Genomic DNA, 26,282 nt, shown 5'->3' with positions numbered 1-26,282 from the left:
TTCCATGAAATTTAGCATACATCTTCCCTTAATCAAAACTTGTGCATGCTTAAGTTTATTTACAATCGGATAATTATTTTCATAATCTCTCCCGTTCAGGTGTTTAGTGCAATAATGGATTTTCATGTACACAGATTTTGTCCATACAACTTCTGCTAAAGAATTGCATTAATTTTCCTGAAACTGTGTGTAGGCCTATATATTTTTATGCATGCTTAATAATAATGAAAGTCTGATTAACGGACAGGGTCTATTTTGGACATCCGGATTTGAGTGTGATTAGTCTTTACGAATACTTAAGTTATATGCCGGAGATAGATCTATCCATGGGTGAAAGAGACCAGTCAGACTTCGATGAAACGTTATTCCAGGGAAAGCGTTTTTCCTATTCGCAATTTTAATGACATTATATAAGAATCAAATAAATAAAGAGAGGGTCTCCCCGGTCTAGTGATTTGCGTGCCAGCACAGCAAAATGACACACCAGCATCTCTCCAAATCGATCGCCATGAGTTCAGCTTATGGGCATGCTTCCTAAACGGTGCATATTACGCGGGAATGTCTGCCATACGACAACCTGCAGAACGTCGTTGGTTTTCCCCGGGCTCTGCCCGATTTCACCAGAATGCTCAGAACTAAACTAAAACCATGCGAGTATTATTTTAATTAATCTAAGTTTTCACTGTTCTCGGGAATCTTTTTGTCATGCAACGTGTGGGAGAAACCGTAACAAATTTTTCAGGTGCATGAACATGGCAAGCCTCTTGACTTCTCAAACACGCAATCCCACTGTTATATGTATCGCAGTCATCTAGGAGCCTCCCACCATGCAATGCGGTCGCTGTGAGTTCAAGTCCAGCTCATGCCGGTTTCCTCTTCGACCGTACGTGTGAAGGTCTGCTAGCAACTTGTGGATGGTGGTGGGTTTCCTCCGAGCTATGCCCAGTTTTTGCCCACCAAAATGCTTGCCGCTGTGGTATAAGTGAAATATTCTTGAGTACGGCGTAAAACAACAACTAAATAAATAAATAAATTTAAAGCACAAAAACAACGGAAACCATATTAGTTGCGGGATTTTGTATGAAATAAGTTAAGCTTCCTTATCAACCAACAGTGGTATGCATATATTCATACTCGAACAAACGTCGCCTAATTCTGGCTAGTTTGTATTCACTGATTTTCCTGATCGATGACGTTTCTCTGGACACAGTTAACCATGTAGCGCGCTGTGCGCCGAACTGTTTACATGTCGCTAAGGCATATGACCTAGTCTGAACGCGTAGCGTCCAGAATTTATGGATCCAAGCCTGAACTGAACGGCTCTATAGGTGTATGTCAAAGGCATGCTTTAACAAGGCCGCTAAACCCGGACAAAACCGCCATGCACGCTGAGCCTCACATCGGGGCATTCACAGAGTATTTCACAACGTCCGCCTCTAATGCATAACGATTGTCATGTATGATATTGTATAGGCCTACTAGCGTGACGAAAAATGAGAGTCATATACATGTAGGCGTACACGAGTATCAGTGTGGAAACCTCAATGCCTGAGGGTTATTCAATCTCCGTCTAAATACACCCGCATGGATGGTTAACCTTTGTGGTGGCGTACGGAACATTTTGTAAGGTGCACACCTGACCTTCGTGGTGGATGACAGGTGAAGGCGATCGGCGCCACTGCTGGTCTACACTATACTGATTAGTACTTTATTCTCCACGTTTGACTAAGGTGTGGCTGCTGCCCTATGAGCGAACATGGGGCTGAAGGATCCACGGACCTGTCGGATCTTCTTCTCGTCACCGTTTGGTGGCATGGAGGGAGAGCGGGAAGAATTGACCAGGAAATACTTCCCTCAACTTCACCATCTCTGTAACTCCAAAGGAATACAGTTTGTGGCCGTTGACATGAGATGGGGAATCACTGCGGAGGCCTCCTCCAACGCCCAGGTCATCAAGATATGTCTGCGAGAACTTGACCGCTCAGATCTCTTTGTGGGCTTCTTTGGTCAGGTAACGGTTAACAGTACGATAATCGAAACCTTTCAAAATGTTAAGAGCGTTATCTTGAACCTATCCTCACAAGTAATAATTTGAACCTATCCTCAGAAGTGGTAATTTTATCCTACCCTCATAAGTGATAATTTGAACCTATCATCACAACTGGTTATCTTATCGTATTCTCACAAGTGGTAATCTTACCCTATCCCCACAACTGGTAATCTTATCCTCTCCTCACAACTGGTAATCTTATCCTATCCTCACAAGTGGCAATCTTAACCTATCCTCACAAGGGGTAATCATATCCTATCCTCACAACTGATAATATTACCCTATTTTCACAAGTGGTAATTTTACCTTATTATCACATGTTATAAATCTTGCCCTATCCTCACAAGTGGTAATCTTACCCTATCCTCACAAATGGTAATCTTATCCTATCATCACTAGTGGTTATCTTATCCTAATCGTATCCGCACAAGTGGTAATCTTACCCTATCCTCACAAGTGGTAATGTTGTCCTAATATCAACAAGTGGTAATCTTTCCCTATCCTCACAAGTGGTAGCCTTATCCTATCCTCACAATTGATAACCTGAACCTATCCTCACAATTGATAATCTGAGCATGTCCTTACAAGTGATAATTTGAACCTATACTCACAAGTGATAATTCAAATTTGTCCTCAGGCAATAATCTGAACTGAATGACAAGTGATAATACGAACGTATTCTCTTGAGAGGTAATCTGAACTTGTCACCAGAAGTTGTACTCTGAGCTTATCCCCACAAGTGATCATCTGAACCATCTTTACAAGTGATAATTTGAACTTATACTGACACATGGTAATCTAAGCATGTTCTCTCAAGTGATACCCTGCGCCTATCCAGACAATATTCTAAATTTGTCCTCACAAGTGATAATGCCAACCTATCCTTACAAATGATAATCTGAATGTCTGCTCACAAGTGATAATGCCAACCTATCCTTACAAATGATAATCTGAATGTCTGCCCACAAGTGATAATGCCAACTCATCCTTACAAATGATAATCTGAACGTCTGCTCATAAGTGATAATGCCAACTCATCCTTACAAATGATAATCTGAACGTCTGCTCATAAGTGATAATGCCAGCCTATCCTAGCAAATGATAATCTGAACATCTGCTCACAAGTGATAATGCCAATCTATCCTTACAAATGATAACTTGAACGTCTGCTCACAAGTGATAATGCCAACCCATCCTTACAAATGACAATCTGAACGTCTGCTCACAAGTGATAATGCCAGCCTATCCTAGCAAATGATAATCTGAACGTCTGCCCACAAGTGATAATGCCAACCCATCCTTACAAATGATAATCTGGACGTCTGCTCACAAGTGATAATGCCAACCCATCCTTACAAATGATAATCTGAACGTCTGCCCACAAGTGATAATGCCAACCAATCCTAACAAATGATAATCTGAGCCTATCCTCACAAGTAAGAATCTGAACATACCCTTCACAAGTGATTAACTGAACCTGCCCTTACAAACAGTAACATGTACCTATCCTCAGTGTTGATGTGAGCCTATTCTCGCAAGTGGCGATCTGAACCTATCATCGCAGATGATGATCAGCAATTATCTTCACAGGTGTTGACTTGAACCCATCCTCACACCTCGTAAAAAATCTGAAGTGTTTATGTCAACGACAGACGACATGATCATTCACAAAGCTTGTTTAACTTAAACAAAATAAATAAATAAATAAATAAATAAATAAATCAATAAAACAAAAAGATCAGATAAACTCAGCAAAAAGTACAGGTTTAATCCAGTGACCAAGCATAAATATTCCTAACGCGAAAAATGAAGAAAGTATGTCCCTCTTTTAATATATAGACCATCAGGGTTTACTCACTAAATAAAACACTCTACGGTGCTAGATATAGACTATTTGTATTAATCTTGTAGTTCTCCCAGTAAATCCTTTTTAGGGTATACTTTTCATTCGAACTACACCTTATCCAGCTGTCCTTGACTCTTTACATACGTAAATATTTTGCAGCTGTACTTGTTATGAACAGTTCATGACTTTTGTTTTACCTTTTTAGCTCTGCTTCACTATTAAAAGTTCTGGTACAATTATCAAGCTTTTTAAACACACAAAATGCAGACAAGCTAGCAAACTAATGTAAGCCTTTGTACTTTTATCGATTCATAATCCGTATACTGTTGCTGCTGTCTATAGCATAGTGTTTCACTGAGGCAGCACGATCAGTATGTCGGCATTGAATCGATAGCTTGTTACAAATACATACAAACACAGTCGTGAAGTGACTCAAATAATGTTAAATGACAAGCTAAACTCTATTAAGGCAACGAAACTATCAAATATGTAGAGAATTCACAATCTAAACATTACATTTCACTTTATTTCATCAATCATAATCGTACATATAGGTATTTCTCATCAGATTTGCTCAGATCATCACCATTGTTATTTGTGAGTTATTTCATGACACCTTACTCTTGGCCCTGACATTGGTTGCAGAGGTATGGGTGGCATGGCAAGAATGATGAGCTGCTGCAGAAGACATTCGACGAGGCAATTGAGAAATATCCTTTCTTGGAAAAGTGGCGAGACAAAAGCGTAACTGAACTGGAATTCCTACATGGTCATTTGAACGCTCCAGGGCAAATGCCAGCCGTGATCTGCTTCAGGGACAAGGTGACAGCGCGGTTTGTTTTCTCAGGCAAAGGTTTTTAAAGTAATCAGTTTTTAAAGAAAAACTCAGAAAATTATCCAAACTTCATTGAATTCCAGAGGCACTGGGAAATTACAGATTGAATTAAAAACTCGGCCATTTTACTTTAATGCATACCCAAACAGACTTACTTACATATAAAGGTATTGCAAAGAAACGAAGACTGTTCACAATAAAGTTTTTCTTGTATGTTTCTGCACAATAAGGCCTTTGATGACATGAGGAGAGAAGAAGGCATTCAGACAGGAAACAAAAGCCTCGTATACAAATACTCGGCTGAAGAAGGTTCAAGACCATTAATGGACGACTTGAAGACACGAGTCAAAGCCACGGAAAGGCAGGTGAGGGAGATCGGAGTTGTTTATAGATTCACGAAGGACAAACTGGGTGGATGGCCTCTCTGTCTTAAGGGTACTTGTTATTAAAAGCATGACACGTAGTTTATTGGCGCGATACGTGTTTAAAATAGATGACATCTGTAGGTAATGTGTCGAACCTGCATGTATGTAAATGTACTGTAAATCTGGATCTTTTGTATTGTGCAGCTATTTGGTTTTAGAAAACGAAGCGAATTTCTCATTTAAATGAATGAAGTTTCTTTTCACAGACACTTGGCGTGAACATGGCGTACAGTACACCTGAAGAGGTAAGTGCATACATACCTTTAAACCTAAATACATATTGCACATTGACGAAATGCTGGCCCCTATATCACGAATCGGTCTGAGACTCAGTCAATATTTCAAATCCCTTCAAAAGTGACATTTCTTATGTAACAATATCAGCATACTTCTTGAAAACGTAAATTCTGGGCAAGATAATGTAAAACAAATTTCAGCTAAAATAACGGAAAGGAAAATACCAAGTTTAATGACTGAAATTATGACTTAGGTCTGAGATCACTTAGTTATCTCGGGGCCGGGTCGGTTGAAGTGTTAATATGTCCAGTATTCTGGATGAATTATTGGTCAGTTTGTTGCTCCTATATGGTGTACGATGTGTACCTATAACAAAATGCCATGAACCGCTTTGTGAAACTGGGCCAAGGATTTTTCCTGTAAACTTCTGTACTAAAATTACTAATGTGTGTATGTAGCAAATTTGTATTAAAACTTATGTAATTTTCATTTACCACATTAAAGTTGACAGTAGTAGGCCTACAACTCGTTCTCCTCTTCCATCTAAGTATGATTATGTACCGATTACAATTCTGAACAGGGGGTCAAATTTATGTTCGACGCTATTTGGAAACACTTAACAGAGGTAACGTTTAAAGATATGTCTAACCAGCAACTGACGAGGCGGGAAAATGAACTCCTCCAGCACACAGCATTCTTAAAGAACCGATCAGGGTTGTATGTAGGCGGAGACAACTACCTCGCCATACTGAATCGGAGCTCAGAGACAACAGAAGGTAAGACAATTACCCTGGCAACATTGGGTAGAAACGTAGAGAATTCAGAAGGTAAGGTTTATTGTAGGAAAACTTCAGCAAGATATAGGCATGCTTAAATAAATAGAAGAAAATAAGAATTGACTATAGAGAGTTAAATTTTTTCAGGCATTAAAATGGTAAATAACAATTAAGAGAAAAGAATTTGAACAATTATACGCGTTCAGAATGCGGCATAAATTTGTATTATATAACAGCAACTTACTCTCATCGATTTAGATTCACTGATTAAACGCTGTCGTTTCTAATGAATGGAATGTCTATTCGTGGTGAATAAACATTATAATTCTTAACACAGGATGAGGAGAATTGTTTTTACTTAATGTTTTACAGGCAAACCGGTGTTTGTGAAGGGAATAAAAGGCAGCGGGAAGTCTGCATTGTTATCTACATGGATAAAAGCACTCCAAGAGAACAACACAGAGATTCTCATTGGGTACCATTTTGTAGGATTTGCTGAGGGCAGTACAGGTGAGCTTACGCAGGTCTTGCAGCAATCTGCGGATGGCCATGGGTTTCTCCCGGGCTCAGCCCGTTTTCCTCCCAACATAATGCTGGAAGCCGGGTTATAAGTGAAATATACTTGAGTGCGACTTAAAACACCAATGAATTATATAAATAAATAAGAAATCTCTAGTCTTTGAGAAGTGAAGTCTTAAGCTAAAATCCGATGTCGGCTGTTTGATTTACTCGAGCAAAATATCCTACAACAAGCCCTAAAAAAACCCCAAAACAAATCGAACAAATGGATATGTAGTAGTATATTTACACTGACAGTCAACAATATTGATTAAGGTAAATTTTTGGCGTTTAAATCTTGAAAAAAAAAACAGTAAAAGATCTTTATTGTTGCGCTTAGCTTTTTAAGAAAGAGAATTTCCGTTTAAGAGGTTACACGTAACGTTAATGATAATATTTTCCTCCTTGCCGCCAGGTATTCCTAACATATTAAGAAGGTTGCATGAAGATCTAGGATGTCAGTTGGGAAGTCATGCAGACTCGGATCAAACGAAGGACAAATTTGACCAGTCCGATTTGATGGAAACAATTCACCACTGGGCGAGGAAACTGAAACTGACGTTACAAAAAATATCTTCTGTTGGCAAGAAGGCTGTTATTGTTATTGACGGATTGAACATGGTCGATAGTCCGGGAAAAGTGGGCAAGGTACGAGATTAGGTTCAATTACTGCATACATGTTGTGTTCCCATAACCCTCAATGTAACATTTTTAGCGAATCAGTACAACATGCTACATTATTATTTTGTTTCGCAGATTCAGATAAATGAAATACGATTTAAAACAAGGTGCGAAGTTTCAGCTAAAACAACCATAAAAAACAATGTAGCCTGGATTGTCGTATACATTACTCTTGAGTCTACCGGTGAAGTACATTTTGACATTTGGCCATACCGGTACTAAATAATGGTGTAATTCTACAAATGCTATTCTCGTTGCTGTTGACAGACCGATTTGTAGTTAAAACTGCACGTAAGAACGTTTCACGGCTGTCAGCTTCATTGATGGAGAAAACTAAAGTGCCCGGGTTAAAAAAACGGACTTCCGCAAGTTACGAAGGTTTTCAATCTGTAGGGCACAGTCAGAGGCCAGTGCGTAAGTTTTCCCATTAGATGAAACTGGATGATTGGGCCGGCGTAACGTTATGACCCTTTTGAGAAACAGCCCCCTGGATGATTGGGCCGGGGTAACGTTATGACCCTTTTGAGAAACAGCCCCCTGGATGATTGGGCCGGGTAACGTTGCCACCCTTTTCAGAAACCGCCCATTTCAATTTCCCATGAAGATATAACCAATGAATATGTTATGGTTCCCCGCTGACTGTTTTGATTCACAGCACCTCTTCTGGCTGCCAGACAGTTTACCTAAAGGGACTCATCTGGTGGTGTCCAGTGTATCTTCAGATGAGAAGACGATCAGAGAACTGGTGGAAAGACGCGGTTTCTCAGTTGTGGAGATCACACCACTTCTTCCCGAGGATCAAGCCACGTTTTGTAAGGTAAGGCGCCTATATAATCAATTGACAAAGTGCTTTAAATCTCCACTAAGACAGTTTCAGCTAATTATTCTGTTACAATGTTTTTACCCTATGCGTCCAAGTACCTTGACTATCTAAATCATACAGCATACATAAAATAATTCAGAAATCAGAAATATCCGCATTATCGTGGTTGTCTGTCATGACTTCGTTTTATTGAATAGTGTTTAATAAATGAACAGTTTGTTTGAATGACTGCATTGCTACTATAAGCTTTATGCAATTTTGTTTCCAGAATGTGACCTAATGATTAGATGACCATTGACCGATTTTTTTTATACCTTTGTAGAAATCTTTGATGGCGTCTGGCAAAGAATTGTCCCCTGATCAGCTGGCCCGGGTAGTTGTTGCTCAAAACACCCACAATCCACTCTTCCTAACAATTGTCATGGAGGTATGAGTTCAGACTTATTTATTTGATTATTTTTAAACTCCAGTTTCAAAACTTGTTCACTTAAACGACGGAAATGAATGGGGTGGGTAGCGTGAACTCAGTGGTTTTGATGGTTAAAGCACTGACTTCCTGCAACCGTCAGGCCCTTGACCACTCTGGTCGCGTGTTCGAATCCTACTCTTACTGTTTCGATAGCAACTTAAAGGGTTTTTTTAGATTCCCGCCGAACCTGACCGCCGTCATATGAAAAAAATTTTTGAAGAAGGCGTTAAATACCAACCAAATCAATAAACAAATAAAAAGATAAATACAGTATGAAACCGGGGGCTAGTATTATATACTAATACTAATACACTGTCGACCACTTGTAAACAGGTCGACCTCTTGTAGAGCTGTCGACCACTTGTAGACGTGTCGACCACTTGTAGACGTGTCAAAAGAAATGATGTGTTTCAGTGTCAAATAATTCTAAAATAATGTTAACTGCTGAATCCCGGTGATGAAGTAGTGGACTGAGCATATCGCTTTGACATAGATTCCTGACTGTAACAGCTCCATGCATATGTGTGGCCATCATGGTCGCAATTTACACCACTATGTTCAAAACAAGTGACGTTTTCTTTCAGGAATTGTGTGTCTTTGGTTACTTCCGCAATTTAGACAAGAAAATCGACTCCCTAATTAACTCCGAAAGGTGAGCTAAATATAGTTGTTTTTCGACAATTCGCAGTTAGATCTACATCAGCTATTGTATTGTATGCAGCATTCAGGTTTTACTGTTAGATTTACAAGATAATAGAAGGATACATGAATAGAAAAATCAAATGACGCACTTATGGCACAAATCCTTTTTAAATTTCAGCGTTGAGGAACTCTTTCTGCAATACCTTGAGCGATTGGAAGTGGACTACAATGTGAACGAATACCCAGGGAATGTTGTTGAAAAGGTGAAATAAACATCTAATCAAGATAATTTATGTTATGTCGGGGATCTAGAGTCACGGGAACATGAAATTCAACGACTGGTAACACTAAATTTCAAGAATAATTTCTGGGTAAAGGAATCTGAACTTCTTTTTTTATTTTCACATATATACCTGTATTAATGTATACCCGTTAAAGGGTAAAACTGTCTTACCAGTGCGCCTTAGACCCTTAGGGTCAGAAAAGCTGCTCATATCTCTCCATAACATATTGGTTTCGTACATTCACTCCAGAGATAAGAACTGCTTTTTGTTCATATAATTACTTTATAATTAAAGTCCTGTGGCAGGACGAGGCCAAGTAGCCAATGAGCCAACGAAAACACCAGACATGACACTCTATCCAGTCACATTATACCGACACCTGGTTGTGTAGACCTGTGTTTCATTCCTCTTTCCTCTCAGCATTGAGCCCCAGGCGAGGCAGCAACGTACCATTTTAAAAATCTTTGGTATGACCCAATCTGGCTTTAATCCCTTGTCTCCCGACGACATAATTACTTTCACCGTCCAACTTTGCGTTTTGTCGCACAGTTTTCAAAATGCCTGCGTTCTTTATGGTGCCAAATTGGGTTGGATAAGACATAGATAAGTAATGCCACTGTACGAAGGAATGACATGCGTAGGCATGAATTATTGGTATAGATTGGACACCAGTGCCCTTAATTGATCCACTGCTGTGTTTCCCTGGCAAACAGGTGATGTGCAGCTTGGCCCTGTCTCACCAAGGCCTTACTGAGAACGAGCTGATAGAGATGCACTGTATCCCCAGCTATGTCTGGTCACCACTCCACTTTGCCCTGGGCAAATACCTCGTGGATAGATCAGGAGTGTACGGGTAAGATCATTACCTCCAGGTCCCTGAATAAGCAAATTCCCCCAAAAGAATTCGGGAATACGCCCTTCGAGTAGAAGTACACTAATCTTTAAACTCCGAAATTATTTATCTTTTAATACATGACTTATCTAATGTTTGTAAGTAAGCGTCAATAGATAAACCACTTCAAAGTATGCATAAATTACTTAGATTTAATTTTTTTCAGATTTTGTAAACATAGTTCAAGGCAATCAAACATTTGACTTGGTTGGCTTTTTTAACCATACAACCAGCGTTTATAGAAGTTCCGACATTAGTGGAAGTTTCAATTCTAAACGAGACATATAATGTTGGAATAGCCCTTTTTATTCATCAGTAAAACATAACTGAAATAATGTTCTCAAAACTTATATGAGATTATATAGTACTCTTCAAAATGCCTTATAAGATAAATGACCGTTCTTTCTGCACACAGTTTTCACTTCAACCTTACTCCATATTTTAGCATTCTATTATTTTAATACAATATTTTGTTTTACAAAGCAGTTTTCTTTAATCTCATTTCTTTTAGGTTTGCATTTAATGAATTAAGATCAGCCGTCGTGAGGAAGTATATGGATTCGCCGGACACAAAGTGAGTAAGCTGTTGTTATGGCCATGCAATATATCATTTATTTTGTCATCGTCTCTCATGCCTAAAGAGACGCTCAGAATGAAAGTGTTGAACGAAATGAAAACAACCACTTTTTTACCATTAGTGGTTAGTGCTTGTGTTTTCGTTGACGCGTTCGCCTGTTGTCATTCCCCAACTGGACAAGACACAGCTCAAATAAGCTAGAAAATCTAGCTAGAAAATGACAGGGCAGAAAAGGCAGCACAAAACTACCGTGAAAAGAAAAAAAGTAAGGCTTTGATATTTTCATAGAGGGGGATATTATCATATCATGACTCCAGAGCACTTGTGTTTCATTTACATGTCTTAACAAGTTAAATACATGTCAGGGATAAAAAATGTCCGGTCATGCGGTTGCTGATTAAACATATTATATCTTAATCATACAAGCCCCGAGCCACACCCCACAATAAATACTGACCGTCTGTTGCAGATCAGAAAACAACCCAGTGAAACCCAATCTTTGGTGATCAGACAGGTGATAGCCTAACCAATCCCAAATCGGCTTCTGTGGCATCTCTACAGGTCATATGATACACTAAATATTGTCTGTGACAACTTCTTTGCTGATCAGACACGTGATAACCTAACCAATCCCAAATCGGCTTCTGTGGCATCTCTACAGGTCATATGATACACTAAATATTGTCTGTGACAACTTCTTTGCTAATCAGACAGCTGATAACCTAACCAATCCCAAATCGGCTTCTGTGGCATCTCTACAGGTCATATGATACACTAAATATTGTCTGTGACAACTTCTTTGCTGATCAGACACGTGATAACCTAACCAATCCCAAATCGGCTTCTGTGGCATCTCTGCAGGTCATATGATACACTAAATATTGTCTGTGACAACTTCTTTGCTGATCAGACACGTGATAACCTAACCCATCCCAAATCGGCTTCTGTGGCATCTCTGCAGGTCATATGATACACTAAATATTGTCTGTGACAATTTCTTTGCTGATCAGACACGTGATAACCTAACCAATCCCAAATCGGCTTCTGTGGCATCTCTACAGGTCATATGATACACTGAATATTGTCTGTGACAACTTCTTTGCTGATCAGACACGTGATAACCTAACCAATCCCAAATCGGCTTCTGTGGCATCTCTACAGGTCATATGATACACTGAATATTGTCTGTGACAACTTCTTTGCTAATCAGACAGCTGATAACCTAACCAATCCCAAATCGGCTTCTGTGGCATCTCTACAGGTCATATGATACACTGAATATTGTCTGTGACAACTTCTTTGCTAATCAGACAGCTGATAACCTAACCAATCCCTAATCGGCTTCTGTGGCATCTCTACAGGTCATATGATACACTAAATATTGTCTGTGACAACTTCTTTGCTGATCAGACACGTGATAACCTAACCAATCCCAAATCGGCTTCTGTGGCATCTCTACAGGTCATATGATACACTGAATATTGTCTGTGACAACTTCTTTGCTAATCAGACAGCTGATAACCTAACCCATCCAAAATCGGGTTCCGTGGCATCTCTACAGGCCATATGGTACACTAAATATTGTCTGTGACAACTTCTTTGCTGATCAGACACGTGATAGCCTAACCAATCCCAAATCGGCTTCTGTGGCATCTCTACAGGTCATACGATACACTAAATATTGTCTGTGACAACTTCTTTGCTGATCAGACACGTGATAACCTAACCAATCCCAAATCGGCTTCTGTGGCATCTCTGCAGGCCATATGGTACACTAAATATTGTTTGTGACAACTTCTTTGCTGATCAGACACGTGATAACCTAACCAATCCCAAATCGGCTTCTGTGGCATCTCTACAGGCCATATGGTACACTAAATATTGTCTGTGACAACTTCTTTGCTGATCAGACACGTGATAACCTAACCAATCCCAAATCGGCTTCTGTGGCATCTCTACAGGCCATATGGTACACTAAATATTGTCTGTGACAACTTCTTTGCTGATCAGACACGTGATAACCTAACCAATCTGTAGAACAAGAGTTTAATCACTTAATCTTTTTTTCTTTTCAGACACAAACATTGCAAAGAGATGATCACATTCTTTCAAAACCAGTTGAAGGTATATGATTCTTGTATATATAGAAAGTGGACACGGCATGGCAACAACATACATGGGTTATATCGACAGTTCTTAGAACATTCCGATGTGTTATACTCTGATGTAGTTGTAGATTTATGAACTGATTGTCATAGTGGCAAAAGAATTAACATTTGCTGAATGGCACGATGACTAGATAGGTAATGTGTTATACTTTATAAATTTGGTTCTTCATGCGTCAGAGTAAAGATAACACAATCTTTACAAAATGTAATACAGCAAAGTGTATAACATGTTGAATATTAGTTGATGTGGTTCCATGTCTTCGTTTTCAGAATGCTCTAAATATCTCATTCTCCGACAAAGCACAGAACGTTCGCCCATGTTTTGAGCTTCCATGGTTGTATATTGAGATAGGAGACAAGCTTGGACTTGCAACGGTGTTATCTCATTTACTTGTGTTCAATATCCTGTACAGGTAAGGTTATTTCAGCGAAATAATAACTTTCCTTGTGAAACGGTTTCCTTTTGTAAGCTCATATGGAAATTATATAGACAATAAAGTCATCGATACCTTTAAATCCATGTATGTATTTATTTCTTGGGTGTTTTACAACTTACTCAAAAATATTTCACTTATACGACGGCGTTGAAAGAGTTGTTTCTCTGCAAGGAACAAATCCTGCACTTAGTAATGGCAAATTCATTTTGGCCAACAGTCTTTGACTCTCTATTATGTATAGACAATATCACAGAATAGGAAAGACGAAAAGTAAAACGACCCTAACGTGGCCAAGTATATTTTATTAGTCTTTAATTACATCACCCTGTATTATCATTTCAGCGACGATGTCTACCAGTTGTTGGAATTATGGAAACAAACAGGTCTAAATGGGAAAGAAATAGCCAAACGTTGCATCCGGTCCTTTAACGCTCTTTTGACGAAAGAGTATTGCGAAAAAATGGAGGACTTTTTGGACCAAGACATGTCTGCTCGAATGAAGGTAATGACGATGGATAGTCAATCAAGAATTATTACCGACTCATGCAAACGTGCAAACATTTGATTTCACAATAAATGCTATTTCATGACCACAAATCTGCAAGGTGACAATGACATTATACGAAAGCTTTATATTTTATATGTTACAACAAACGTGTTTCAATATTTCCATATCAAGACAAATGCAACGGGTGCTACACTAGTAATTAATTGCTAAGCCTTCTTTACATCTGTTTGACCCCTGTATCAATACAAATATATAAACTTCTTCAGTGAATATTAATGTTCGTTGCAGTTACTGGATTTGCTTGATAAAGTTCGAGAACTCTTAAACCTTGCTCAGATGATAGAAGGCGAGGAAATGATTCTTCATAGAGCTAAGGAACTGATGGTATGTTCACGGGAATTAGTAGAATCTGGCTATCAACAAAGGTGTGTGGGAACTTATATCTGTCCGTCGATTTTCTCTTCAACCATATATCTGATCGACTCCACCCTCCACCATGTATAGCTCGAACATTATTTTTTTATTTATTTGATCGGTGTTAGACACCATGCTCAGGAATATTTCACTTATATGACGGCGGTCAGCCTTATGGTGGGAGGAAACCGGGGAGAACCCGAGGAAAACCCACGACCATCCGCAGTTTGCTGAAAGACCTTCCCAAGTACGGCCAGGAAGCCAACATGAGCTGGACTTGAATTCAGAGCGACTGCTTTGGTGTGAGGCTTCTGGATCATTCCGCCACGCTGGCGTGCTAACCCCTTCGTCAACGAAGACCCCACTCATAAAGTAACGCAAAGATTTATTTATTTATTTATGTATTCATTTATGTATTTATTTGATCGGTGTTTTACGCCATACTCAAGAATATTCACCTAATTATTGAAAGGCTCCTGGGTCATTGCGCCGCGCTAGCACGATATAACCACCTCGTTTTATGGAAGTTTAAATTAAAATGACAGCGTCTTAAACTGGGGATTAGAGTTCAATAGTTTCGCACTTTAAGATCAGTAAAATTTCATTGCCTTTATATGACGTCATCATAACCTAAGTTGCATGCACAATTTGCAATTTTTGGAGTAGTTCCTTTGCTCCTCAACAATACGTCCGGCAAGTAGTCTGGGAAAACGTTTGTAGAGAAAACTGAAGAAAATACATACAAGCATACACACACGCGCACGCACACATACAGAGATTCCTTCACTTATGGTTCAGACTCTGGTCGGGTCATACCAAAGACTTTAAAAATGGCACTGAGAAGTTAAAGTGAGGAAAAAGGACTGCTTGGTCCGGTGTCGATATAATGTGACTGGGTGGGGTTTCATCTCTGGTGTCTTGGGCATGGTACTTCAGTGTCGGCAGCGCTTTGGAAGCATGAACTTTGCATTTTTTCCTTCCGCTATAATGATGGCCGCTGTGGTATAAGTGAAATATTCTTGAGTAGGGCATTAAACACCAATCAACTAAATAAAAAAATAGCTTATTTGATCGGTGTTTTCACTTATACGACGGCCGCCAGCATTCCTATTTCATTTGATGCCAATCAAATAAGTAAATAAATAAATAAATAAATTGTTTGCTATAATCCTGCGTGTCTAAAACTATAAAACATATTAACAAGCGTTGAGAAATATCGAGCTTGCTTATGTTGATTTATGCAGAACGTTAAGGCGTGTATTTCTGAAAAAATAAATAACATATATTACAGGAGAATTTGGAGGGAAAGATGGACGAATCAGAATGGACGGATAAGTTTAACAGTATTAAATACTCGCTGGCATGTTTATACTGTGACACGGAACGATTTGAGGAGGCACAAAGGCTCCACGACGACGTCATTACTTACAGGCTAAGGTGTGTATATATTGCTTGTTGATGGCCCTAGGTCCGTTTAACATTTTGTTATTGGTGCTTCAATTGCTATGAGGTCGCGAGTCTTGCACACTGAGCTGCTGGTGCCGTTAATGGGGCACTCTTAACCGTATCAGTGGAGTTATATTTATAGAGCCTTTTCAGTAGGACGTAAAATACTATAATAATAATCTATTGGATGCCCATAAAAACCAAAATGTATAGTGATATCATAAAATTGGAGTAGATCGACGTATAACCTGAGCTACTGAAAATGCATACAGGGATTTACCTAAATTGGTAATGGCATGAATTGAAAGCGTCGGGCCTACAATATTTAAAGCATAATGATGGACTTCTAATCAACCAAATACATACAACAGAATAATTAATTTATGCAATAAAATCACATGCAAGAGTAAGCACATTTATTATGTATACATCAGTAAAATCCCAGTATTTCCTTCGCTGATAGAACTTATATCTTCACTAGTTAGATATCACTTTTGGAATTACGTTTTGCTATTACACGTCTGGAGACTTTGACCCTTCGTGGATCGCATCACAAGGCTCTGCACTCCCGCACAATATATAGTTTGCCAAGAAAGAGGTAGAAATTCTTCATATGCTTAATTTACATAAATACCTATATTGCATTAGCATCGACGCTTCACGTCTCCTAGGTTATCATTTCCACCTCTATAAACAATATTTATGGTATTCAACCTTCACTGTGCAATATCCTCTATGACTTCGATTTGCAATCCACATGTGGGTTATTATATGCACTCTGATTTGAGACATGAAGACTTTCATAAACATGGTAATACATACAATGGCAAATCGGTAATGTAAATCTTGTGATTTAATATAAAACTTTTAACAGCCTGCAATTTGTGGTCTTCAAGGATTTGTTTCAAAATATTTTTAAAGCGAAGTCAAGAAATGTTTTTAATAAAACGCCTTACTAAGTTGATATTTAATAATTCGAGTATTTCAGCGATTAGGTGTGCCTCTGTTATCTTGGTTGGCGCACGATAATATCTACCTTGGACAGATTCTCCTGCTTTTATGGGTCGTGCAATTTTGCTGACATTAAGCGCATATAGGGCCACATTAAGCGCATATAGGGCCACTTGGACAGTTTTGTATACAATAAATATGGTAATTAGTAACTTGCCAAAAGTCGTAGGTTTACGCTGGGCACTCCAGTTTTCCATCACCGTTAATATCAACAACCATTTTATAAGATAAAATAATCATCAGTTTATGCCTTAAACGAAAATTTATTTATTTATTTGTTTCATTGGCCTTCCACCATAATGCTGGCTGCCGTTGTATGAGTGAAATATTATTGACTACGGCATAACACACCAAACAAATAAATAAATATTATATCGGTGTTTTACCCCGTACTCGAGAATATTTCACTTATACGACGGCGGCCAGCATTATGATGGAAGGAAACTGGGTAGAGTTCGGAAGAAACCCACGACCATCCGCAGGTTGCTAGGGAACCTTCCCACGTACCGAGGAAGCTAGTATGAGCTGGACTTTAACTCAGAGCGACCCCATGGCATGGTGGGAGGTTCCTAGATCATTGCGCCGTGCTGTCGTAGGCCACGGAGGCCCCATAAACGACAGTCAGATAGACAAATAGATAAGGTTTGTATAAAATGTGGCATAAAACTCTGAGAAACTCCCGACTGCATACTTTGGCATATGTAAACGGACAGGCCCCAATTAATGTTGTTAAATTCATACCAAACGTTAGCATTTTTCAAAACAACTACACATTTCATATACTACCTGTTTCATTGTTTACAGCATGTATAGTACACAGTATAGTACTACTTTTTTAAACAGTAAGAAAAGTCTATCTGATGGGATCACCTATCTGGACGGTGATCGTACCCCTGACTCCATGATGAAACTGACGAGAGGCACCTCAGGAGTGACACGTGATATGCAAGGGATTTGTATGGTTTTCTCTCTGGGCACAGCTTTACTATCAAAATAATCTGTACGATGCAGATTTATCTCTTTTTTTGTTTAACATATTACAGACTCTTTGAGACGCCGGGTCATTCACCAAGCTTACAGGAGATCCGAAACTTGGCTGTTAGTTATCACGGCGTAGCAGCCACACATTTGTGTCAGGGAAACTGGGACAAGGTAAGCTGCTCTAAAATTAGGGCTTTATGTGTTTTCCTTGCCAGGTGTAATGACCCAGGAGTTTCTCACCAATGCGGTCGCTGTGAGTTCAAGTCCAGCTCATGCTGGCTTCCTCTCCGGCCCTACGTGGGAAGGTCTGTCAGCTACCTGCCGGTGGTCGTGAGTTTCCCCTGAACTCTGCCAAGTTTCCTCCCACGATACTGATGGCTCCCGTCATAAAAGTGAAAAAAATTGAGGATACATTAAATATAGTGACGTGGAATAATCTGTTTTAAATATTTTATGAAAGCATCGCAAGCAGCGTTCTGAAAATTAGCGTTGGCTTTCTTCAGACTTTATTAAGTTTCCTAAACTTAGTGTTATTTGACTTCATTTATTTATTTGATTGGTGTTTTGTGCTATACTCAATGATATTTCTTTTGTCAACGGCGACTAGAACTATAGTTTGGGGAACCGGGCAGATTCCGGTGGAAACTCAGTTATTTGTTAGGCTGTATGGACATTTATTTATATGGACAGATTTATGGAATATTTGCCTGTTTCATAGGCTGAAGAAATGTTTTACAAATCCATCGAATACGAAGAGAAAGTGGAACAAAATAAGGCGGAGAAAACTGCTGATTGTTACGTAAACTTGGGAAATGTCTATATGAATGGACGTTCGGACTTCGTTAAGGCTTTAGAATACTACAGAAAAGCCTTGCAGGTATGTTGCAGAACAAGTATTACCAAAAGCGAAACAAAAAAAAAAAATAGAGGAGGGCGTTATTGGAAAGATCAGTTAAAACTGTACCCCAAAATACCTTAAAATAAAGGAACACATTTATACAACGTATACCTTAAATAAAAGAGCTATACAAACTGTATGAAACTTTTTTTTATAGATTTTCTAAAGTTTTCTTAAGAAAAAAAACTGTTTTAAGCATCGATCTTTTCTACAAAATCCACCGATTCGAGGAACATTGAAACCCCGACATGTTTTTGGGCTTGTCCATCGAAAACCTTCTTGACTCCTCTTGAATATTCATTGCGACGTCATGATGCGTAAGAATTTACTCTTACCATATGATTAACATACATTTCCAGTCTCAACTATATACACATGTATATCGTGACAATCGTGGTGTTAAAGTCTGTGAAAACCAACTCTAAAATGGAAAAGTTTTGGATGTGCTACCGGGCCACACAGCTATACATGATGACGTATGTAATCTGGTAAAATCACGGCCTAAAGAAGATTTCTAAGTCTTTGATCTTCAACTATTTAATATTCAGATAACAAGCACTGCTGGCAGAAAATTGAGATCTTTCATTTAACCTCAGGTATAGCTCTTTCATTTAAGGTATGGGTTGTATAAATATGTTCTTTTCTTTTAACACATTTTTTTCGGATTCTCTTTTGACGGAATAAAATGCAGTTAAATGGTTAAATTCCATATATGGGCCAACTAACCATATTTATAATGTTGCATGTCAGTTTTTGTACTTTTGTTTTCGCCTTTGGGTGAAGTTTTTATTACTTCTACTGTTGTAATATTTACTGTTGAACGGAAAGAGTGGATTCTAAGATTAAATACGGTTGTTGGGATCATAAAATATTTGTGATTTTATAAAACCATGCACCGACACAAAATTCAAAATTAACATTTTTCAGATGTACGAGGAGGCTTTTCCCGGTCAGCTGCCATTAACAATAGGAAATTTGATGACAAACATGGCCCTCTGTCACAGGAAGATGAACCAACTTGACGAAGCTGAAAAACTGTATAAACGGTGAGCTTTTGTAGATACTAACACTTGTCTTTTTTATGTGAATGGTCTTCAGCGCCGTGCTCGGGAATTTTTCTTCTGTCCAGATCCTGGTTAGGCCACCAGCCATTACGTCAATTTTGTAGGGCTGGTGTCGGTTCATTTCGTCTCAAATGTTCTCAGTAGGTCCTAAACCATGTGAATTTGTAAGCCATGCGTCCACATGAAAGTTGTTTGCATCCATAAATGTTATTGTCATCCGAACCGTATTGAAACGACCATTGTCCTGCTGAAATGTGATTCGGGCCGTGACACTATTGGAAAGGGAACGACATCAGACTGAAGGATCTGATCTCGATAACCTGCAGCATTCAAGTTAAGCCATCAAGAAAGGAGTACGGTGGCGAAATGTGAAAGTTCGCCGCCAAAACGGTTTCTCTCTGTTCTTTGTTGTTGTCTCTACGTAAGTGCGTGTATATTTTATTCAATTTTTTCATTTAAGAGTTCCAGTTTTTGTCCAAAACTAGATCACTTATAGGTCGTAGAAGTTACGCCTAGCGGAGAGATTTAAGACGTGCTTTGAGATACCGACGTAGTACATAAAGTTAGTCCGTCGAGGAGTCATTAGTTGTGTGCAGATAAACTTGTTGTCGGATGGTGGCGAGTTTCCGCAGGGTCTGCCCAGTTCCTCCGACCATAATGCCGTCACAGAAGTGAATGTTCTTCAGTACGGCGTAAAACACCAATGGAATAAAAAAAGTAAATAAATAAATAACGTAGCTTTAAGGCCATTATGTGTTGTAGATCGCTGGAGATAAAAGTGAATGCAGTGGGAGAAGATCATCCGAGCACAGCTGTGGCTAACTTGAACTTGAGTACACTCGAAGTTATACGCAACAACTTTACCAAGGCTGAGGAGTACTGCAGAAACGCCTTAAGAATCTATGAGGTGATGTTAAAACCAACAACCGTGAAACATGGAGAAAAACATAATGTCGATTTATTTATTTATTTATTTCATTGGTGTTTTACGCCGTACTCAAGAGTATTTCACTTATAGGCCAACATTATAGTGGGTGGAAACCGGGCAGAGCCCGGGGGAAACACACGACCATCCGCAGGTTTTCGACAGACCTTCCCACGTTCGACCGGAGAGGAAACCAGCATGAGCTGAACTTGAATTCACAGCGACCGCATTGGTGAGAGACTCCTGGGTCATTACGCTGCGCTAGCGCGCTAACCAACTGAGCCACGGAGGTCCCGTAATGTCTAGCCTTTATACATTACAACTCATACCCAAATGCTAAGAGTAATCTATGATGGTCCATATACGACATTTTCCTTTTTTCCTTTTATAACTTTTTTCTTAGGTTTCCACTTGGTTGAAAGGTTTTCACCTAGGTGAGAAGGTTTGCGCCCAAATGGAAACCGTTTTCACCCAGGTGGAAACTGGTTTCACCTGCGTGAAAAGGTTCACCCAGGCGATACTCATGTGATACCAAATGCCTCGTTTTGGTCCAAAAATGGCGGAAAATGGAAGATGAAATCATTTTGACTACAGATAAAATTTTGGGGACACATTTTGGGGAGGTCGTGTGGAATTCCATGTGACTTGTCTCTTCCACGCCTTTCTCCGTCATGCTGAAGCTCTTACCTGTTGTAGTTCATCATCATTCTGCCCACGGAAACGAGAACGAGGCTTCTTGCATCACGTGAGTTTCCACCTGGGTGAAAACGTTTCCACTTGTTTCACCAAGGTGAAAACGTGGAAACCTAGCAAAAAGTTACAAAAGTTAAGAAAAAGGGAAAATGTTCTGCTATTCTGCTATGCTATTCTGGATGTTAGAATATCGCGAACGCATAGTTGTACATATCTATACTTTTTTACTCTGGCTAAAAAATACACAATAACCCCTCCTGTATAGTTGTTCTTGTTAAGCATTCTTGCGTATATGTTAACACCGCCTGTCTAAGTAGTTTTGTGTACAAGTTAACACCGCCTGGCTAAGTATGGTAGTTGTGTTAAGTCGTGAAAGTTTAGTTTACAGGTGGAATAATTTAGTGTTTGGTAGACACGTATTTTTGACAAGTTTAACTTTGAAATTTTGCAACAAGGTGCAGCTCAGATTTAAGTAGATTTCTTATCCGACATGCTGCTTTTTTGTGTTACTCTATTTACTCGGATTTTGCTATATGTCATTATTCACAATGTCGGGAACAACCTTTACTGTTATCTACTCCTTTTCCTCTACTTGAAAATCTTACTCCTTTCATATCTTTTTCCATTATAGGTAAATGAATATCCAAGTCACCTCAAAGAGATAATCATGGCAAGAGAGAACCTGGCGCTCAACCTAGCTAGGCATCAAGGCAGACAAGAGGAGAGCCTCCCTTATTACTGGCCGGCGTGTAAGTAGGCTTTTCCGTTGACGATATTTGTTAGCGAAGTACCGAAGACACAGAAGAGTTTTGTATGTAATTGAATCCCGGTGTTAACATAAACGTTAAACGTCTCATACCAGTAATGAAGTCATAGTACATATACGCCAGACTTCCTCTTATACCATGCAATTATGAAGTCCATCTTGCTCCTTGTTGGTTATCGTATTTATTTATTTGATTGGTGATTTACGCCGTATACTCAATGATAGAACGGCGACCAGCAAGAAAACAAGAAGACCCCGAAGGATCCCGACGCCCATCCACAGATTAACAGTGCTTAAGTTATGTGGCATGTGGGACGTTCTCGTCATACCAGCACTGGAGGTTGTTTCTCAAAAGTGTCTTAACTCTGTGACGGCGTATGGTATTTACGACAGACTTACTATTTTTCTGCGTCGGTTTCTCAAAGCACGTCTTAAATCTCTCCAGCGGGCGTAGCTTCTAGGACCAATTAACTACCTAGATTTGAACAAGATGTAGAGCTCTTCAAAGAAAAATTAAAGGTAAAAAAAAGTTGACGCAACATCGCAGGGACAACAACATAAAAGTTGACGAAAGGCTGCGACGAGTGTTTTCTGAGGCGAGTTACTGAAAAATGCATAATGTTTTCCCTGACGCTTAACGTGGCGTCTGTGTTCCACATTTGCCATCATATTTACAGGTTTTTCGTGGCTTAAGGCGGGCGTAAGTGTAAGATCGTCGTAAGTCCCCTTTGAGAACAAGCCCCATGAAATCGCCAGAAGTTTCTGTAACACGAGTAGTGCGCCTGAGCGTCATATCCGACATTTGTATACCACTTCTAAACCACGGAGCCACGTTCCTGAGCGCAACACCCATTTAACCTAGACACCAGTAGAGTAATTAGGTAGTAAATGTGGTAACATGTAACCATGGACAGATGATTTTCTAAGCATGGATTCAAATTCAATTCCAAAATGTAACAAAATGAAGGCATGCATGATACATATGTCTACATGCGCCAAGCCCTGCTCTCGTAACTGTGCTAAAGCCATGGTAGTTGGAAATGAAAACTGTTTAAACTGTAACAGTCACATCCGTGATGTTTTGTGGTCAGATTCAGATTTAGCTGTCCCATGCTTTTTGTGGTTGTTGTAAGATATTACTTTTCCCGATTTTCAGTCAATGCTCTCGTTGAAAAGAATGAAATGGACCGTTGTCTGCCAAGGCTGCACGCTGAGATTGCCCGCTACTGTTTGGAGAAGGGTCGCTATGATGATGCCAGGAAGATAACCATGGCGATGCTGAAGAGTTCGGTTGCGTGCGACAGAAACTACATCCACCTTCACTTCTTAGACTCAAAGCTCCCAGAGGACCAAAGGCCGGAGCATCCTAAAGAATATAGTTTGGAACATGCTATCTCAATGTCAGTGTAAAGTATTAAACAATTTTATAACGGGAAGACATTTGTGTATTGCTCAATTCCAAGTGTTGTCCGTTTGTGCCCAGTTGTTTTTGTGATGAAGCAGTTCGACGTCGGCTATCAAAGTAATAGCACACAGTTAAATTTAACAGAAATTCTTTTGTGTGAGTGATGCTGAAATGTATTCTGCTATTACATCAGGTCATTCTCTTAAATGTAACTCACAAATTCTATTAGACTTAAACAATATTATCTTAAATGTGACAGAATATTAATAGGACATTATGTTATAATAACAGGACAAATTCTAGCATCACTCAGACTACAGAATTTCTCTTAAAATGAACAAATTAATTTTTTAAGCGTTTCCAAAACACAGTTTACACTCGGGTAAATATTCTGTTAAAGCATTAATAAATGCATAACTGTTTTATGCCTGCACCTTATATTATTCCAAGTTTTAACTAAATTTCAGCTGGCCGTTCTCAAAAGGCTTGGTTGAGTATACCGCGGAATTGCACATGATACCGCGCGATGACAAGGAAGGTTTCCTGCGAATGATTGAGAACTATCATACTTCCACTGAGGGGACAGAAGGGGACGAGTTCTTCAAACAAGCAGCTGGCTGGTGTGGACCTGAAAAGAGAGATCTGATAATGGAGGTTCTGCACATGGGATTGAAATACTTCCCAAGCAGCAAGGTGTGTGATGAATGCTATTATGTAACTTATATATATATATATGGATACGACTGAAATGAAACGTCTCATATTCTAATAAATACATACCATCGCCCACAAAATCGCCTCTTGGGTGATGGAAACATTTAAAACACAGATCCTGTTGTGTACCGCTTTAGTGCAAAGAGGTATGAAAAAGTGTGAACATTGTATAAGGCTGTGAATCGATTTTTCTTCTAGAAAAGTATTAAAACATTCGTTTTCACTTTAGGATGGAATTCAGATTTCATGGCAAACTGTTCACTCTTTTTGATTGTAGATATTGTTGTGCAATGTAATACTATACATGCGAGAGGACAATCAAGTTTGTGACGCTGTCCCGTTTGCAGAACGACTCTACGAGAGTTCCATGGATGAATGTAGGTTCCAAATGTTTGCCTCAGAGACAGTTGCCATGGCAGCTAGATTTGATCTCGCGAGAAAATTTCTCTCTGAGATAAAGGTTAGATGGAGCAACGAGGATGGAATTTCAGAAAAGGTGAGAAGGGACAAGCCTTAATACCACATGGCAAATTTTTGGGAAGAACATTGAAACAACAAACTAAAATGTACCGTAAGAAGCAAAAACCTAATTAACACTACTGATACCTTAAAAGCAGTTTCTTAAATGTATTAATAACTACTATGTAGTGTTATCAACTGATATTATGGCGATTATATATTTTCATTGGAAGTGGCTCTAAAATCAGAAAATGCTTAGTTTAGAAATTATTTGAGTATAAGAAATATAGTTCTGTAAATTTGTAAAAATTTCGCAATTGTAGGTGGAAAACGTTCTCAAGGTTTTAGATTCAGCTGAGGCAGAAACCAAATAAGCACCAGTAAACAACGAAGAATTATCTACACCAGAATCTAAAGTGTCACCATCCGGAGAAACGGAAGAAAAACAGAGCTAACTCAAGGGATATCCGACCTTCAGAGTGCTCGAAGATAAAATATCTTTTTCCTAACTTTGGAAACCACAGACGTACATGTATAAAGGCACTGGAACTAACTCTGGCCAGAACTGAGCAGATCCTGGAAATATGTATGGCATTTAGCCTACTCACAAATGTTGATTGAACAACATACTACACGTGGTCGTCTCGGAATTATTCTTGATGCGACTGGCTTCCCGTATGGGTTGTAGGTGAAATAACGATCACTTTATATTCGAAAAGGTCAGGGTAGGAAATGTCAGGTTACACAACGCGGCTTTGTTGTTGTAATTAATCCCCTCATATGGCGACATCGGTAGGAAATACCCAATCCCATGTTTCTATTTGTAGACGAGTACGTAGCAATGTACTCTTATAAAGTTAATAAATAAAGGACTGAAAGTGAAATGCTGCAGACATTTGTCGAGAAAACGGAGGTGAACAATGTTTGTGGACGAGTCAAAATGAGACACCCAATTTTATTCTATACAACATTAACAGTTCACCAGATGCTATTTATTACTTTTTAAAAATCCTTTTCTTTCTGCAACGACCAGGGAATGCAAGCTTACGACTGATGTATGTTTGCATGCATGCTTGGGATTTAAGATTGTACTAAACAATTTTGTCATATGACGATAATGAGTCATTATATGTGTATATCATGTCTCCATGGTGACATGGCGAGACCATGTCGCTAAAGTGCTGCAGCCACTAAAGTATCATGCTGAAGACATTAGACATGACACCCCACCCTGTCACAGTATACTGACACCGACCCAACCAGTCATGGGCCCGGTTTCACAAAGCTTTTTAAGTTCA

The 26,282-nt window shown here is 39.2% G+C and overlaps 1 protein-coding gene across 1 annotated transcript; it reads left to right on the top strand.

Annotated features, from left to right (window-relative positions):
• The first annotated feature begins 1,756 nt into the window (after window positions 1-1,756).
• On the top strand, window positions 1,757-25,851 carry LOC135466987 (TPR repeat-containing protein DDB_G0287407-like). The gene is made up of 27 exons (XM_064744741.1): window positions 1,757-2,011; window positions 4,542-4,718; window positions 4,962-5,096; window positions 5,363-5,401; window positions 5,974-6,169; window positions 6,542-6,679; window positions 7,143-7,375; window positions 8,064-8,225; window positions 8,554-8,658; window positions 9,285-9,352; window positions 9,521-9,605; window positions 10,340-10,479; window positions 11,030-11,092; window positions 13,171-13,219; window positions 13,534-13,676; window positions 14,043-14,202; window positions 14,497-14,592; window positions 15,914-16,059; window positions 18,123-18,231; window positions 18,779-18,937; window positions 19,886-20,004; window positions 20,785-20,929; window positions 22,272-22,389; window positions 23,563-23,806; window positions 24,279-24,504; window positions 24,803-25,021; window positions 25,308-25,851. Exons 1-27 carry the CDS (start codon window positions 1,757-1,759, stop codon window positions 25,356-25,358), a joined length of 3,780 nt encoding a protein of 1,259 aa, XP_064600811.1. The 3' UTR covers window positions 25,359-25,851.
• Window positions 25,852-26,282: the final 431 nt, after the last annotated feature.

Source organism: Liolophura sinensis, chromosome 6 (genome assembly GCF_032854445.1).
Source record: "Liolophura sinensis isolate JHLJ2023 chromosome 6, CUHK_Ljap_v2, whole genome shotgun sequence".
Lineage (NCBI taxonomy): Eukaryota > Metazoa > Mollusca > Polyplacophora > Chitonida > Chitonidae > Liolophura > Liolophura sinensis.
The sequence above is the reverse complement of the archived record's forward strand: the minus strand, read 5'-3'. Positions and strand labels throughout refer to the sequence as shown.

What these genes read in the sequence shown, in the direction of transcription:
- LOC135466987 (XM_064744741.1), top strand. Translation starts at nt 1,757, where the DNA reads ATGGGGCTGAAGGATCCACGGACCTGTCGGATCTTCTTCTCGTCACCG. An exon ending in TCTTTCAAAACCAGTTGAAG is followed by an intron (nt 13,220 to 13,533) that starts GTATATGATTCT and finishes CTTCGTTTTCAG; the next exon opens with AATGCTCTAAATATCTCATT. An exon ending in ACGCCTTAAGAATCTATGAG is followed by an intron (nt 20,930 to 22,271) that starts GTGATGTTAAAA and finishes TTTCCATTATAG; the next exon opens with GTAAATGAATATCCAAGTCA.